This window comes from Podarcis filfolensis (assembly GCF_964270895.1).
Source record: "Podarcis filfolensis genome assembly, chromosome: 7".
Lineage (NCBI taxonomy): Eukaryota > Metazoa > Chordata > Lepidosauria > Squamata > Lacertidae > Podarcis > Podarcis filfolensis.
In genome coordinates, this window is record NC_139603.1 from 71610369 (window position 1) to 71628732 (window position 18364).

The 18364-nt window shown below is 42.0% G+C and overlaps 1 protein-coding gene across 1 annotated transcript in view; it reads left to right on the top strand.

Annotated features, from left to right (window-relative positions):
* Window positions 1–15857: 15857 nt before the first annotated feature.
* TRHR (thyrotropin releasing hormone receptor) overlaps window positions 15858–18364 on the top strand; it is a 35358-nt gene continuing 32851 nt past the window's right edge. The window contains exons 1-2 of the mRNA XM_083622184.1: window positions 15858–16504; window positions 17319–18160. Of these exons, the coding sequence (XP_083478310.1) occupies window positions 17354–18160 (807 nt within the window). The 5' untranslated portion in view covers window positions 15858–16504; window positions 17319–17353. The remainder of the gene's footprint in view (window positions 16505–17318; window positions 18161–18364) is intronic.

Genomic DNA, 18364 nt, shown 5'->3' on the forward strand with positions numbered 1-18364 from the left:
TATGCTTGGTGGATGGAAACCAAAGGATAGGCAAATGGGGCAGTGTTTACAATTGCAGCTTGACGATATGTGCATGCACTTGTACATCCCACTAAACCAGACAGGCCTGAATAAACATGCATAGGAGCAAGCTGTTGGTCTGATTCTCCTATGTTCCCTTTGTTGCCTTTAGAGAGTGCAAGTCTGATCTGTGGCCAGCGCACACTAGGCCATGAGAACACACTTCTTTGAACAGCAAACCCTGCAGCTAAATCCCTTGAAGGGAATGGACAGGGAGGAGGCTCAATGACCTTTAAAAGCACAGTGAGGAAAGATCTGTCAAATAGCTGCTTTCAAAAGTGCAGAGAAAGGGACTCCCCAAACATCCCACATCCAGCTCTTCCACTGATGTCTTGAAGGGTTGTTTTTGGCCAGAGCTTAAAAAGAAAAGCATTTGTGTCCAGGCAGGAGCTAACTTGTACATTTCATGAGTCTTTATTACTGCAAGCTCCTCCAGGCAACCTATTTGTTCATCCTGATTTGCTTGCACAAGGCTTCAACAGAGGTTAGATTATATGCATTCTTTATAGAGTGTCCATCCTGATTTGTTTGTGCAGCAGTTATTTATTTAAACAATGTGTTTACCAACTTTACTACAACCATAGTCACTAAGTGACTTGCAAAGGTTCAGTACAACAAATAAATATCAGTTGAAACTATGAAATAAAAATGCAATACAATAAAAATGCATGACAGATTTTTTTTTTTTGTTAAGTCTTCGGTAGTTAGAACTTCAGTAGGAAGGAGACTTGGCTGATTATCTATCTCTCTCTCTCTCTCTATCTATCTATCTATCTATCTATCTATCTATCTATCATCTATCTATTATCTATTGTTGTTGTTTAGTCGTTTAGTTGTGTCCGACTCTTCGTGACTCCATGGACCAGAGCACGCCAGGCACTCCTGTCTTCCACTGCCTCCCGCAGTTTGGTCAAACTCATGTTGGTAGCTTCAAGAACGCTGTCCAACCATCTTGTCCTCTGTCGTCCCCTTCTCCTTGTGCCCTCCATCTTTCCCAACATCAGGGTCTTTGCCAGGGAGACTTCTCTTCTCATGAGGTGGCCAAAGTATTGGAGCCTCAGCTTCACGATCTGTCCTTCCAGTGAGCACTCAGGGCTGATTTCCTTAAGAATGGATAGGTTTGATCTTCTTGCAGTCCATGGGACTCTCAAGAGTCTCCTCCAGCACCATAATTCAAAAGCATCAATTCTTCAGCGATCAGCCTTCTTTATGGTATATATATATATATATATATATATATATATATATATATATATACTGTTAAGCTTTTTTTAGGGAGGAAAGTTCCATGGGTGGGGGGGGCAGGGCAAAGTTTAGAGTTTAGGGAAGAAACTGTCAGACTGCAGTAAAGGGAAAAGGGGTTTAGATGCTCACTGAAATATCGCTATGGAAACAATCTGACTCACAGCCAAAACTAAGTCTTCCATTCCAGCGATCATGCAAAAATTGATGGTGGAGTGAGGGGCTGGGGCTGGATGCTCTTAGGCAAAATCAAAGGAGAAGGAGCCCATGATCGACAGTGATCGACCGGTCGACTTGTTGAACATCCCTGCATTATTACATCCATCAAAACTTATTTACACTGTTGAATTTATTTTAATGCTGCCAACAATTTCACGTGTACACAACCCCCCCCCCGTATATTCAATAAACATTTCCCAATCTTCTTAAAATGTATGTTCTTCTTGTTCTCTTATTCTATATGTTAGGTCCACAAGCTGCGTATATTCCATCAGTTTAAGTTGCCATTCTTCTTTAGTTGGGACTTCGCTCATTTTCCATTTTGGGGCTAACAAAACACAGGATGCAGTAGTGGCATTAATAAATAACCTTTTTTGACACCTGGGAATTTCCATATGAATTATCCTCAACAAAAAGGACTCTGAGTCCCCCCCTCGGGCATGGGGGGAGTGCTTTTAAACATTATTTCCCAATACTCTCTTACCCTTTTACCACATATGAAAGACTTGGCTGATGTCAGCTTGAAGGAAGATCTATAAAACTGGGCCTGCGTTACTAAACTTGTCGATCTAAGCTGTGCATCTGAGCCATGGGGGATCACTAACAATGCTTCAGTGATTGGCCAGGGATATAAGAGATTAGGCAGTTCAGGTATACTGGACCCAAATTGTTAGGGTGCTTGCAAATTAATACAGGAACCTTGACCCAGGCCTAGGAGTGTATGGGAAGCCAGAGAAGCCGTTTGAGCACTGGAGTTATATAAAGGCTGATTATCGTCTGTTCCCATCAACTGTCTAGCTGCAATAATCATGTCTTAAGGATATCAGTGCATGCCTCACCATGACCAGTCTATCCCTACCCAAGAACGGAAGTAGTTATATGACAATGAACATCCATCTTGCTTTGCTTGCAGGGCGTTTATATCTTTCATTAGTCCTCTGTCCATCCTCCACTTTTCAATGAGTTTCCCCATCAGCCAAACTACAAAAAGTGTGCTTCTTCTTTTTTAAAAGGGGATTTGTTCATTGGGGCAACATAGCAATGTTATCCACTTAAATGGTGCAAAGCTAAAGTTCTAATATATACTGATATTTCTCCCACAAATGAGTGGGAGTCTGGAGACACACCCTGTGTGTTCATGGGATTATTGCACAATGTTTGTATTTATGGTAGGTTTTTACAGGTCTCCACTTGAAGGTGTTAGTATCAGGAAACGTATCCACCATGTGTCTTCAGGATATTGACCCCAATGTCACCTCTCTGATTTGGGACAATACTTGAGCACTGCAAGGTTTCTGGGTACCAAAGAGCACAAACCTTTTATCCATCCTCACAGGTGAATCAACCAATACATATATACCATTATTGTGTGTGGGGGGGGAAACATTAGCAAAGTCTTTATTATGCAAGACTGGTTGTAATTTTCTACAGCAACCAACCCAAAAACGCATCAAGATAATACATTTTGCAATGTTGACAGAATGGTTTTGAAAACTATAACTTCTGTAATAAAATCTAATTGCATGGATACCCAGTCTTGGTCCTTAGAACTAGCAATTAGCAACATGTGTTTAATATTTCAAAATAAAACCATAACAGCTGCTAATTAGTTAGCCACATTTTGACAGTTTGGTGCTAATAAACCTGAATAATCTGTTTTTTTTGGATGCTAAAAAGATTTGAAGATTCTCTCATTAAGATATTATATTTTTGGTTTGAGGCAATAATATGTAACTGGGAACTCTCTTTCACAAACATGGCAGATTGTATGCTACTTAGCTGAGATCCACAGTGTGCCCTTTGCTATATTTCAGACATGTCTATCCTATTTTGAGCCTGACATCAACCCAAAAATGTCTCACACATAAAGGACATTTCCTGTTTTTACACCCCTCCCATCTTCCCTTCAGCATGGAAGAGAATGAAACTAAGCCAAAATGTTTCATAGGGATAGTTCACATATAAAATCCTCATCACATGAAGGCTAACTAATGGCACAAGCTTTTATGTACTGCAGTCTACTCCTATCAGATGCATGAAGTGTTATCCTGAGTTACAGGTACATACAATTAAAGAGGGATAGTAAACAAGGCAAAGGAAAGTGAAATGCAGAAAGTACAAACAGTAAGAATAATGATGTTAATAACAGCAGCAATTCAAAGAGCAGCTGGTGATAGCACAGATGATAGGAGCCCAAGAAAGGGGAGACCCAAGGGACCCCATTTTGTCTCATACACCAGACATTAGCTAGAGACTCCTTCTTGCTCCAAAACAGTAGACTTTAGCTTTTTGCCTCAGGAATCAGCCTTTTGCAAGCAAAGCATAGCTTTGGTCTCCTCAGCAACCTTTTAACCCGGCTCGAATGGAGAAGAGTGTAAGCTGTAGACTTTTCTGTCACTTTTTTAAACCCTCCTGACTCATTCCCCCATGTACATCAAAAATTGCAATGGTCTTCAGAAGCTGACTTGAGGCTGCTAAAATCCTACCCCGATCTTATGACCATTTTAGACCTTGTCTTCTTTACCTCTGTCCTACTTCCCTAAAAATTGTCCTGAGAGCAAAATAAGCTAGAAAACCCCCAGACAGATGAGATAAAATAGTACGTTGCTATAAATTGTCATGGTAAGTATGTTGTGTAAAATACTACAGCTTGCTTTAGGGGAAGCCACGACTATTTAAAATGGTAGTATAACACTTTAAATTTATGATGTGAATGTGGTGAGGGCAGGGCTGTCTTAAGCATATGCGCCCAGCACCCCCCCCAGGTTGCCCAGTCCCAGGCATGCAGGAAGGTGGAGCCAGCTGGCTATCTCAGGGTCTTGCTGGCTCAGTCACCCCTGAACTTGCAGTACAGAGCTGCCTGCAGCAGAAGAGCCTGCAGTGGTGCTCCGACCGATGGGCAGGCTCTTCCCCGGACTCAGCTCTCGGCCTGGCGCCCCTGAGAGCCCGGCATCTGGGTGCCCCGCACCCCTATCGCCTATGGGTAAGATGGCCCTGGGTGAGGGCCAAGTACAAAGCAATTGATTAATAATAATAATAATAATAATAATAATAATAATAATAATAATAATTTTTATTTATATCCCACCCTCCCCGGCCGAAGCCGGGCTCAGGGTGACTAACATCAAATATATAACATAAAATCAAACAATAATTAAATTACCTCCTAAAAACAGGTCAATTACAGAGTAATTGCAGTGTACATGCAGGTGTGAACCAGGATCGAAGCTTGTTGATTTGAATCTGAGATACCAATGGAATAACCTCAGGCTATGCAGCATCTGGATCCGTATTTTTTTCTTCTTATGAACAATCCCAGAAGATTTCAGATATGGTGATACATCAAATGGAAAGATAAAGCTTTCAGGAAAGAGGGCATATGGTCTTGGACTGTAGCAATTATAAAGTAGCAAAGCCACCCACTCAGTGCTAAAAATGATCATGCAAACTGAGCAGCAAAGTAAGCAGACGGTCTGCAAACACAGTATGTAAATTCTTTTCTAAAAAGAAAATATTGGGGATATTTCCCTTCCTCATTAAAAACAGTAGCACTGTGCTCTAGTGAGTTCAGACAGGGGACTTTCTCAGCAGTACTTGGAGAATGAGGGCCCCTCCAGACATCCATAATGCTTTTGGCTCATGATAGTATTGAGAGAGTTATACACATTCCTGTATTCAACACTATTTGCGCCTGCAAAGGTTTCAGGACACCATACTGCTTTGTTTCCAATCAGTTCACAACTTGTAACTTCCTGCTGAAATTCCTGTTAACTGTTTATACCACAAATGTTCTGGTTTATCTTTTGTTGTGCTATGGGGCAAGAATGGCCCTCCAAGGACACTTTCACACCATACATAGTGCTAATTTGAGGACTTCCGGTTGGAGGAATGGTGGACTGAGATATGGGCGCCCCTGCCCACAGAGTTAATGATGCAGTGCTGAGAGGTGACCAGTATGTAAGTTGTTAGCCATTGTTTAAAGGTGAATATTTATGACACCTGTTGAATCTCTGTTGGAAGAGTATCCACAGGATTGGGCCAGAGAAACTAAAGGCTCGGTTTCATGTCAATGTCAAATGAACCTCATCAACTTGGAAGACAACTAGGAAGGAACTCAGTGCGGGATATCGGATGCAAGCATCTTTCATCATCCCTCCGACATTTCTCTCTCCCCTGCCCCTTGATCACTGAGAGACGTCAACCAACAACATTCTTCTCCGATGTATTTTCCTTGAGACACATCCTGTGTACAGAACCCTCTGCTAGATAAGTTCAACAAACAATCAATCATGCCACTGGGCTGCACAGGCATTAAGCCATAATAGTCTCATAGAGCCTGCCATAGATATACTCACCATCTAGCTGTGCAAAACTGAACATAAAACAAAAATTCAATATATTGCACCAGCATACCACTTTATCTCTCACCTGGTGCATAAAACAATCTCTTCTCTGTCCCATATAATGCATCTACTCTTATACCTCTTATCACATCTATACTAAAAAATGTGAAACATACAGTAGTACCGTGTCATCATTGTAAGACATTCACAAATTTACTGTCCCTTCTTAAGGTGGTGCCGGTCTTAGAGGTGTGTGTGCCTGGCCATTCTTACTTTTGCAAAAAAAAAAAAAAAAAAGAGAGAGAGAGAGAGAGAGATAGAGAGAGAGAGAGAGAGATGGAATGGTAGATGTTCAGGGTCTCTGTATTTTTCAATTAATTAAGATGTATGAAATTCACCGAGGTAGGATCAGAATGCTAGCATTCCAAGCAAGTAACTGCTGAGTTATGAACAGTTTCAAAAAGTTCCGACAGCTCATCATTAGCTTGTACATGCCAAATATGATTTATATCCTGCTGCTTTCGAACTGAAACCAAGCAAGGAAGTTGCTAATCAGCATGGAAATAGCAGAGAACAAAAGGCATGGGCAGAACATTGAAATTACTGTATACAGTTGGAGTTGGTCAGAAGAAACAAGCTTCCGCCATGCATTTGCCAACCTGGGTTAATTGTGTCCTCTTGAAAATCACCACGTGTGGGTTTTCTTCCCAGTTGTATACAGAGTCTGTACATTAGAAGTTCGTCACATGTAGTGCTGTTTTGCTAGGGATGGGGAGAATTATATTCAGTTCACATTTCACGGTGAAACCTCCCTGATGAACACTTCCTCTTTGTTGCTGTGAGCTAGTCTGAAAATGGTTTACCATGGGAAAGTGGCATTCAGACAAATGGTGCTGAGCCCACTGTGTTTCCTTTTTGCTAAATGGAGGCAAAAAACATTCATATAAGATGGGGCCCAAGGAAGTTAATGAACAAATTCATTAAAAGCCCATTAACCAACCATGTAAGCTTTGTCCTTGCATCCACTACAAAGCAGAGAGAGGTTGCATTTGAAATGCCCATCATGTGTGGGTGGCTTGCAGAATAAGAAATCTGCCTTTGTCTGTGGGCTTTAAAAAATTGTGATATAAGCAAGAGAGCATGACCTCTTGCAGCATCGTTACTGCCACTGCTAAATGCTATGATTGCCCTATGAGGTTATTGAGGTCAGCTGCCTGGGGTGTTACTCTGGCATAGAGGTCCTTTTAAGGGTGTAATAATCATAACTCTTTAGTAAGTTTGGGAAACCGAAGAATAACTGTGGGGAGATTTATTTGCTGTTATTAGGGAGATAAATGCACACTGTGATTGGCCATAGTACATATATGGAGCTTTTAATCATACGATTTCGTCTCAGTATTTTCATAAACTCTCCAGCAGAAACATATCAGTGGAAGAATTTGTATGTGTGTGTTTGTGTGTGTGTGAGAGAGATGATATAATAGCAAAAAGAAAAGTACTGTGTTGTTTTTGATATGCATTTTTTTCCAAAGTGAGTCTTTGCTATTATTATTGTTGCTATTATTAATCATGCACCCTTCATCCTAAGGTCCCAGGGTGGGTGACAACAATTAAAACACAATGTTAAGAACAGTTTAAAGCAGCTTACAATTATGGAAATAAGGTGGGTCCTAAAATATACCTCAAACATCAAAAGCCAGGGAAAAGGGGTGTGCCCTGCCGTGAAGTTGAAAGACAGCCTGATTTCAAGTCTCCACTATACTCAGGATTAAAACTGCTCTGAATGTCTGCAGAAATGTGGTTTTCCACCTCTCTGAGAACTCCCCCGAAAGGTTATGTTGCAGGGCTTACGCAGTCCGAAAAGTAAATTAACGAGGCTCAATATTCAGCACGCTCTGGAGGCTGACCCGTCAGAGGTGTCAAACAAAGCTGGTGAAGGGGACATGGCGCCCAGCACTTCCAGGAGAAAGGGCACAAAAACCTCTAGCAGCCCTGAGGAGAGGGATTCGGTGAAATTTATTGCCAAAATAAAATAGGTTCTAGCGAGTGACTGGTCTGCTGCTCTGCAGCCACCTGAAACTAAAATTAAAATGTTACCTGACTGCGTAGCTGATGTAACACAAACCAGCAAATGAAGTGCTTAATGTTAGCCTGGCCACTCAATCTGAATTGCAATTACTCAAAACGACATGAGAAGATCTGGAGTGAAAGATTGAGGATCAGTCTAATAGGGATAGACCAAAAAAGTTTTGTCTACGCAGGATTCCAGAACAGGAGGAAATAGAGGACATGATTGCTTTTATTTTGAATTGGTTTGGCAGTTTGAGCATAGACCCCCCCTGCCCCCGCCACCACTCATTTCCATTGGCTCACGGAGTAGGCAGACCCCAAACAAGGGCTTCGGACATACCTAGGGATATTGTTGTGCATTTCAAAAGATATCAGATCAAAAATTCCATCTTCAATCCCTATGCAACTTCTGTGATCTTAAAAAGGGGAGTTGTTAAAGACTCATGGCAAACCCAAGATGTAGATACCTTCTGGCAGAGGGCTCTCTAAGGGCATATAAACTCATGCTTGCTTTCTTTTGTTGAATGGTTTCATCATTGTTCATCATTGTTCATCATTGTTCATCATTGTTCCACCCAACGTGTATGTCTTTACGGGGCCAGAGCAAGGGCCAGAGCAAGATAACGAGACCCAGCTTTACAGCTGTCAAACATGGCAGGTGCTGCTGAGTTGTATTTGATTAAGGTGTGTCAGCATTTGGGTGTAGTATATAAGGAGCAGCACCTAGCTCTCCCATTACCCTGGGGGATGGGTTGGTGGTTGGGTCTGGTTTGGTTGTTAATGTATTTAGTGTAAAAGGAGTTTTTGTTTTTCTTATTAAAAGCTTGTTTAAGTTATTTTTGAGTCCCCCTTTTTTAATGCATGGTCTCCCCAGCAAGCTCTCTGCACTACTAAACTGCAAATAGCCAACATATTTATGCTCGTAATATTTGTCAATTAGATTTTTTTTTTTTTGAATCTTACACCCAAACTCTACAACACTTCCAGGAGGGTGAAATAATTTTAGGAGGAGACATGAAGGAGTGTCTAAACTCTCAATCATAACTTCTGTGACCCTTGGCAGCTTTGGCACCCTACTGATAAGGAATTCATGTTCTACTCATACTGATCTCCCTCAGTGGCCTGTTTTGATTGTCTTTTCATCTCACAAAGCCTTTGGCCTAAAGTAACATGGATAGACATAGGAATTATTTCAGTCTCAGATCAAGGTCTCTTTGCCTCCAAGATATTCTGATGGACTTTTCACTCACTTTTACTGACAGCTAAATTGGCTAAATAAAAATTACAATAAGCTCTATTTCCAAGAAAAAGCCATTCCAGAAACTAAGGTCTCAATTTCATGGCATGCCATGAAACAAGTTATTAGAGGACGATGTATTAGTGAAGCAACCATAGGAAGAGAGAGAGGAACTTCTCTCCTCCTGACTACACAAGGAAATACAGAATTTGGAGCTCCTATGTTCTCAGTAGTGGTGCCCACCCTGTGGAACGCCCTCCCATCAGTTGTCAAGGAAATAAACAACTATTTGACTTTTAGAAGACATCTGAAGGCAGTCCTGTATTTGGAAGTTTTTAATGTCTGATGTTTTACAATTTTTAATATGTGCTCTAAACCGCCCAGAGTGGTTAGGGAAACCCAGCCAGATGGGTCGGGTATAAATATTATTATTATTATTATTATTATTATTATTATTATTATTATTACTATTAACCTGAGAATGCAGCACATTCAAACTTCTACGAGCTAAGAGAGCAGAGCTTGAATCTCTAGAGACAGATCACATTCTCCAAGCTCTTGTTGTGGTTTAGCCGTTTAGTTGTGTCCGACTCTTTGTGACCCCATGGACAGGCACTCCTATCTTCCACTGCCTCCCGCAGTTTGGTCAAACTCATGCTGGTAGCTTCGAGAACACTGTCCAACCATCTCGTCCTCTGTCGTCCTCTTCTCCTTGTGCCCTAAATCTTTCCCAACATCAGGGTCTTTTCCAGGGAGTCTTCTCTTCTCATGAGGTGGCCAAAGTATTGGAGCCTCAGCTTCACGATCTGTCCTTCCAGTGAGCACTCAGGGCTGAGTTCCTTAAGAATGGAGAGGTTTGATCTTCTTGCAGTCCATGGGACTCTCAAGAGTCTCCTCCAACACCATAATTCAAAAGCATCAATTCTTTGGCGATCAGCCTTCTTTATGGTCCAGCTCTCACTTCCATACGTCACTACTGGGAAAACCATAGCTTTAACTATACAGACCTTTGTTGGCAAGGTGATGTCTCTACTTTTTCTCCAAGCTCTACCATGCACCAAAAGAAGTTACTATGACTTTGGAAATAAAGCCTCGCAACTACTAGCGTGCACACTAAAGAAGTGGTGTTCAAGAAACTTGATTCTCTGCATACACAACACTGAAGGCTACCTCTGCTATGAACATCATAAACCAACCATGAATTTGAACCAGTCTTCAAAACCTCTACATATCTGCAGATCCATCTAAGGATGATATTGACTATTACCTGTTACAAATTGGACTGCTGACTTTGACCGATGACCACAGGACCTTTTTCCAAAACAAGTAAACTTTTTCCAAAACAAGCACTGTTTCCAAAACAAGTAAAGGATACAATTAGACAACTAACAAAAGGTAAATCTCCAGGATCTGATGGGTTCACTGGAGACTTTTACAAAACCTTTTGTGAGGCATTAGTTCCTCAACTGAATGCTTTATTTAACGACATGCTGTCAGGTGGTATTGTCCCCTCCTTGTGGAAGACCTCTAGAATTGTATTAATCTCCAAATCTAATGCATGCCCCTAATGTATTATTGAATGCTGGTGCAAAAATACTATTATCTGTAATAGCCCAGTGACTCAGTGTGTTTATTTCTAATTATATAGCTCTAGGCCAATCTGGCTTAATTCCTCAAGGGAATATTCCTACTGTTGTTAGAAGGGTTCACAATATAATTCACAATGCATACAAATTTTGCCCTTCCGCAACTTTTATTTCACTAGATGCCTTCAAGGTTGTATTGAATGGAGCTATAGCAAGAGACTCATAAAAAATGTTGTTTGGGAATAGATGTTTACACTTAATTGAACAAATTTATTTGGAATCCCCAGCTAACATTACCATTAATGGAATTGATTCAGCTCATTTCATAATGAAATGAAGGACCAAACAAGCCTGTTCACTATTGCCTCTTCTGTTATCCAAATTCAAGGAACTGAACAATCTGCTACTAATGATATGTGATACTAAAAAAGCTCTTCTGTCTTTACAGCAGGCTGATGTTGCTGGGTTAAAAATCAATTACAACAAATTGATCATACTGCCTATTATTTCCAAGATTTCAGAAAGCAACTAGTTATGCTCTAACACTGGCTTTAAATTGCTACATGGTGGGTATAGATGTCTTGGTGTAGTTATAACCTCAGCATTATTGTAAAGAAACCATAGGGATCGCCACAAAAAGACCACAGAAAAACTTCACTCTTGTAAGTGTTTAAATTTAAGCAGGTTAGGTTGAATTGCAGCAGCGAACATGCACATTCTTCCTAACTTTCTACTGCATTTATTTATTATTTTCGGATCCTGCCCATACCTGTCCCTCATTCTCAATTGACTTGATGGCAACACTTGATTAATAATTTTATTTCAGGAGGTAAAAGAAGCAGGAAGAACTGTCTGACCATGTATTAACTAAGGGAGGTATTGGTACCCCAAAACTTAAGTTGTATTATGAGGCTTTCCAGTTAAAATAGTTGACGCTTGTGATTAATTCAACTTTGAGATGGCACTGGACTCCACTCCGTTTATCAAAAATTAGAAAATACCATGCTAATCCATGCTGGAGAGACTGTGATTCCACTGGAACGCTACTGTATATGTGGTGAAATTGCTGTATCATTCAGAAGTTTTGATCACAACTCAAGTGCTAATCCCAGCTCTGGTGGTCTTCTCCTTGGAAGGGGGCAACAATTTCTCCATTGCTGATAAGTCCTTAGTATTCACATTCCTAGCTGCAGCCATATTCACAGTTGTGACTTATTGGAAACCTAACCAACCCCGCTCTCAGGAGGAGTGGCTTAGAAAGATTTGGAACACCTAATGCAATGAAGGAGAGCCCTTAGAGGCAAGTCAAAAATAGACCGTTTTCATTTGATATGACATAAATTCCTTTCCTTTGTCAACTCAAATGCAGAACCCACCAGACCTCCAATTTCCCAGGTTACTATGTGGAGATTAGCCTTCTTTCTTATTCTTCTCCCTGTACATTCTATTTATTATCACTATGTAAAGCTGAAACAAAAAAAAATTTTTTTTCCCTTCCAATAGCACCTTAAAGACCAACTAAGTTAGTTCTTGGTATGAGCTTTTGTGTGCATGCACACTTCTTCAGATACACTGAAACAGAAGTTGCCAGATCCTTCTATATAGTGAGAAGGTGGGGAGGGGTATTACTCAGAAGGGTGGTGGGAATGGGTGGTTGGCAGATAGCTGTGATGAGCCTGTTGACGACTCTTAACGACTGCAATAGGTCTTACAGGAAAAAGCAAGGGGTGAGAAGGTGAAAAATGGCTTTGTCATGTATAATGAGATAAGAATCCAATGTCTTTGTTCAGACCAGGTCTCTCCATGGTTTTAAGTTTGGTAATGAGTTGCAATTCAGCAGCTTCTCTTTCCAGTCTATTTCTGAAATTCCTTTGTAGTAATACAGCTACTTTGAGATCTTGTATAGAATGTCCTGGGAGATTGAAGTGTTCTCCTACTGGTTTCTCTGTCTTGTGATTCTTGATGTCCGATTTATGTCCGTTTATTCTTTGGCGTAAGGTTTGGCCTGTTTGTCCAATATAGAGAGCTGAGGGACACTGTTGGCATTTGATGGCATATACAATGTTAGACGATGAGCAATTAAATAGTCCCGAGATGGTATGTGTGATATTGTTGGGGCCAGTAATGGTGTTGTCCGGGTGTATGTGGCAGCAAAGTTGGCATCTGGGTTTATTGCAGGCTCTGGTGCCAGTGTCCGTGTTACGTCTGGTTGTAGTATTATTGTGGGTTAGGAGTTGTTTAAGATTGGGTGGCTGTCTGTAGGCAATGAAAGGTCTTCCTCCCAGAGCTTGAGAAAGAGAACTGTCATTGTCCAGGAGAGGTTGTAGATCTCTGATGATGCGTTGTACTGTTTTAACTTGGGAGCTGTATGTGATGACTAGAGGTGTTCTGTTATTTTCTTTTTTGGGTCTGTCTTGCAGCAAGTTCTCTCTGGGTATCTGTCTGGCTCTGTTGATCTGTTGTCTAACTTCATCTGCTGGGTATTTTAGTTCTAAAAAGGTTTATGTAAAGGTGTATGTAAAGCTGCACTGTCTGTTTTTGTTAAGTCCTGATTTCTCCCTCTCCTTATCTTGAATTATTATGTGTTATGTTTCATTATGGTCTCCTTTGTTGTGAAAATCACCTATGTAACACATGCTTCTTCTCTCATAACAAAATAACAATAAAGATTTCTTTTTTAAAAAAACAAACAAAAAGCTAGGGTAAAAAATATATATATTCAGCATTTTCCAAAAGCTGTATAATGCACCTTTGTGGGGCATTTCCCCCAATTTAGGGGCTGCCACAGAAAATGCACTCTCCTGCCCCTTCAGTGCCTCTGAGGGTGCTGGAATGACCCCTATTAAAACCCATGAGGGTCTGTAGGAAAGAAGGCACTCTTTCAAGTATTCTGAGTTGTTTAGGACTTTAAACAGGGTGACCACCTTAAATTGCATCCAGGAACTGACTGGCAGCCAATGCAGCTGTTTTGTTTTGTTTATATCTCACATAAGCTTTTCTTTTATAAACAGAATCCCAACCAGTAACCTAGCTGCTGCATTTTGACCCAGTAAAGGTTTCCTGGTCATCTTCATGGGCAACTCCACATAGAACGCATTGCAATAGTCCAATCTGGAAGTTACCAGAGCATGGGGTACAGTCAGTGGCAGAGAGCAGGCAGGGGCAGGGCTCGTGCAGGGGTGGTGTGCTCCCCCCCACATGCCTCTACCTCTGCCAGTGAGTACAGTGACCAAGTCAATGGTGTTCAAATGGGACTGTGGCTGCTGAACCAGCTAGGAAAAGGCCACTAAAGTCACCTGACTCTCCAGTGACTTCCAGAAGCACACCCAAGCTATGGACCTGCTCTTTCCAGGGGAATGCGAATCCATCCAGGTCAGGCTGTCTTCCCACCAGCTGGACATGAGAACACATGACACACAGCACCTGCCTTTTCAGGATTCAGCTTCAGTTCATTGGCCCACATCCATTTGTTCACTGCCTCCAAGCACTAGCCTAACAACACCTCAATCATCTTTCCTGATTCCGATGGAATGGGTGTCATCTGCATATTGATGGCTCTTCACGTCTCCGACTTACAGCTCCCAGAGGTTTCATACAACCTGCTCCCTGTGGGATAGCTGTTGAGCAGAGGGATTGATCCTGTAGGGTATGGGTGCTGCTTCACAAGCAGCTTCCCTGCAGGTAAAAGAGCACCATGGAGAATTTAAACGAACCATTGGTAAGAAGTGTCAATGGGACGCGAGTGGCGCTGTGGTCTAAACCACTGAGCCTCTTGGGCTTGCTGATTGGAAGCTCGGCAGTTCAAATCCCCGCGACGGGGTGAGCTCCCATTGCTCTGTCCCAGCTCCTACTAACCTAGAAGTTAGAAAGCACACCAGCGCAAGTAGATAAATAGGTACTGCTGCGGCAGGAAGGTAAACAGCGTTTCCATGAGCTCTGGTTTCCGTCACGGTTTTCCATTGCTCCAGAAGCATTTTAGTCATGCTGGCCACATGACCCAGAAAGCTGTCTGTGGAGAAATGCTGGCTCCCTCAGCCTGAAAAGCGAGATGAGCACCACAACCCCATAATCGCCTTTGACTGGACTTAATCATCCAAAGGTCCTTTACCTTTACCTTTTTTTACCTATCAATAGCAGAATGTAGAGCAGCATGGCTCTGAATACCAGTTGTTCAAAGTGGAGAGAGTGCTAGACTGGTGATTGGGAGTGGCTGCTGAGACCTGAAAGACCTACATTGGCTCCCAGTATGATTCCGAGCACACTTCAAAGTGTTGGTGCTGACCTTTAAAGCCCTAAATGGCCTCGGCCCTTCTGGCGGTTCCCTCACTGCGAGAAATGAGGTTACAGGGAAACAGGCAGAGGGCCTTCTCGGTGGTGGCTCCCGCCCTGTGGAACGCCCTCCCATCAGATGTCAAGGAAATAAACAACTATCTGACTTTTAGAAGACATCTGAAGGCAGCCCTGTTTAGGGAAGTTTTGAATGTTTGATGTTTTATTCTGTTTAATATTCCATTGGGAGCCACCCAGAGTAGCTGGGGAAACCCAGCCAGATGGGTGAGTAAATAATAATAATAATAATAATAATAATAGTAGTAGTAGTAGTAGTAGTAGTAGTAGCATTCAAGTCCTACCTGGAGGCATCTGGCTGGCCATAGCAGGTTTCTGGATTAGAGGGGTCTTTGGCCTGATCCAGCATATTTTTCTTATGCTTGTGGTACATGAGTGTAGCACTGCATTGTTGCATGAGTGCTTGCAACTGATTCCTGTACTCTTTTCACTTCACAACAGTCATTAACTGTTAGCATGAACTGATAACAGCCTGATATGTTTCCCAAAATGTGCACTGTATGGTTCTTTAAAGGAAACATGCTTCCTTTAAAAAACATTGCTTTAAATATATTGTTTAATATGCTTCCTTTAACAACAACCTTTTCACCTCAAACCCTGTTATGAAATCCAATTTCTTTCCCTCCATTCATATAATTGGTTGTTTCCAGGAGTTCTGCAACTGAAGGCAAAGAAGCACAAGTGATGCTTCACACATTAGAAAGAAAATTGGATTTTTTCCTGTTTCTTTTGACTGTCCAAAACGACAGAATACCAAAATAATATATAAATAGAATGGTGTCTGTGGCTCTTTAACAGAGCACTTCAAAAAAAGAAAAGAAATGGTTTGGAGGCAGGCCCCCTCCTCTTTCTCATTTTCTCTGAAGTGTGGAAATTCAGAGCAGGATTCAGAGCAGGGAGAGAGAGAGAGAGAGGAGTTGCCACGTATACTTTCCAGGTGTAGATTCATAAGGGAGCATCCATTGCACATACCTGTTTGGATGCTCCATTAGCAGTCCTAAAAGAGTAGAGTGGTACTTGCCTTGTCTGTCTGTGCATTTGTCGCTTTTTTCCCTTTTCCTTTTTACATAGACCTCTCGAGTTAAAACTGTGTCGCCAAAAGAGGTTCTATTGCCTTTCCCGAGAAAAGCAGATCTGTGGATCAATGGACACTTTGTGTATCTTTCTCATTAATAGGCTGTTTGTGATTTGGCAGCTTGGTAGCTTTGAGATGATCAGCCTCTTCCCTTGGAGGGCTTAGGGGAGACTGGAGCGGCGAAGCTTCTGCGGGCAGCGATCTGCAGCATGTTTGTGGAGTGAAGTGCTGGGTTTTCTCTGACTGCCCAAAGTTGGAGCGGAGCTTATGTCGTCAACTCAGATTGGACATGCACAGCTCTGAAGTCCCTGCAAAAAAGCTGAAGGTAAGTCCCATATATTACACTGAATACAAGGACAGGAGGGAGGAATGGACTGGGGTATCTGATAGATAAATATCTGCATGTATTATCAACACACAACTCTCTATTCTTCTGCAGTGATAGAATTGCCTTCATCTGACTAGGGCTGATCAATGAATGCCAATGGCTGTGGCTACCAGCAGGATAGCATAAAACAGTGTGAAAGGGCTTTAACTCTAAATATTTGGATGCAATCCCTTTCATTGAACCCTCAGCATGACTCTTTGGGGTCGTTTCCTATGAAGAATGTCTTAAGCTGGGAGAGTTCACTCTGTCCAATCTTTACTCCCAATTCAATCCTCTCTCAAGTCACTTAAGACTTTAAAAAAGAAAGTAATAGAACTAAGGAATACCAGCTGTGTACACACATATTTTGTTTTGTCCTGCTGTGTTGTCGATTCAAGCAGATTTTTGAAATTGACTATTGTCTGGAGGGGGAGACCTAGCCTAATTTGTCTCCAGTCTTAGATTCACTTTTGCTGGAAAGAGAATAGTCTAACGCATCATGTTACTCTTGTCTTCTGAGGCAGTCTTTCCAGCAGATAGAAAAGTCCTTCTTCCACACCTATCAGTGCCTGGTTGTTGTTGTTGTTTTTATACAAATCCCCACCCAATGAAACAGATGAACATACCTGTATCATAGCTTTTTGTGTGTATTTGTGTTTGCTGGGGCTGGTGGTCAACAAGCTGTTTGGAACAAAGGACTGTCATGTGTGAAATATCACCACACAAAGGACCTGCATCTTACACTCCATTCACTATGATCAACTTTTCCTAGGGAGACAAGGGGGAAAATGTGCTGACCAGTAGCTGATGGGCAGAAGCAGCCGAGTGAAGATGGAGAACACTACAGACAATGGACAGAATCAAACAGAGTTCTTGCCGATCCGGGAGGTGGCTACCCTTGAATACCAAGTGGTCACCATCTTCTTGGTCCTCCTCATCTGCGGGTTAGGCATCGTAGGCAACATCATGGTGGTGCTCGTGGTACTCAGGACGAAGCATATGAGGACCCCTACAAATTGTTACCTGGTGAGCCTTGCTGTGGCGGACCTCATGGTGCTTGTGGCTGCCGGGCTTCCCAACATCACGGAGAGCATCTATGGATCCTGGGTCTATGGCTACATTGGGTGTCTCTGCATCACTTACCTCCAATATCTTGGCATCAACGCTTCTTCTTGTTCTATAACCGCCTTCACCGTTGAGAGGTACATAGCTATCTGCCACCCTATCAAAGCCCAGTTTCTATGCACATTCTCAAGAGCCAAAAAGATAATTATTTTTGTCTGGGCTTTCACCTCCATCTACTGCATGCTCTGGTTTTTCTTATTAGATCTCAACATGGTAGCCTACAAAGATGCCACTGTAGTGTCCTGCGGGTACAAAGTGCCCAGGAGCTACTATTCTCCAATCTATATGATGGACTTTGGGATATTTTACGTCATGCCAATGATATTAGCAACTGTCCTCTATGGGTTGATTGCCAGGATATTGTTCCTAAATCCCATCTCGGCTGACCCAAAAGAAAACTCAAAGATGTGGAAGAATGATGTGGCTGCCCCAAACAAGACCAAAACAACCAACAAGGGTATCAACAGTGCTGTGGCTTCCAGAAGGCAGGTAGGGAAATGGCCTGCCAATGGCTTTTTTTTTTTTTTTTTTTTTGGAAACTGTAGTTGTAGCTGAGGTGGGTGGGTGTTCTGCTGCTTTTGGATGTAATGGAACCAACAGGTTTAGGAGCATTGTACCTCTGAATACAAGGGACGCGGGTGGCGCTGTGGGTTAAACCACAGATCCTAGGACTTGCCAATCAGAAGGTCAGCG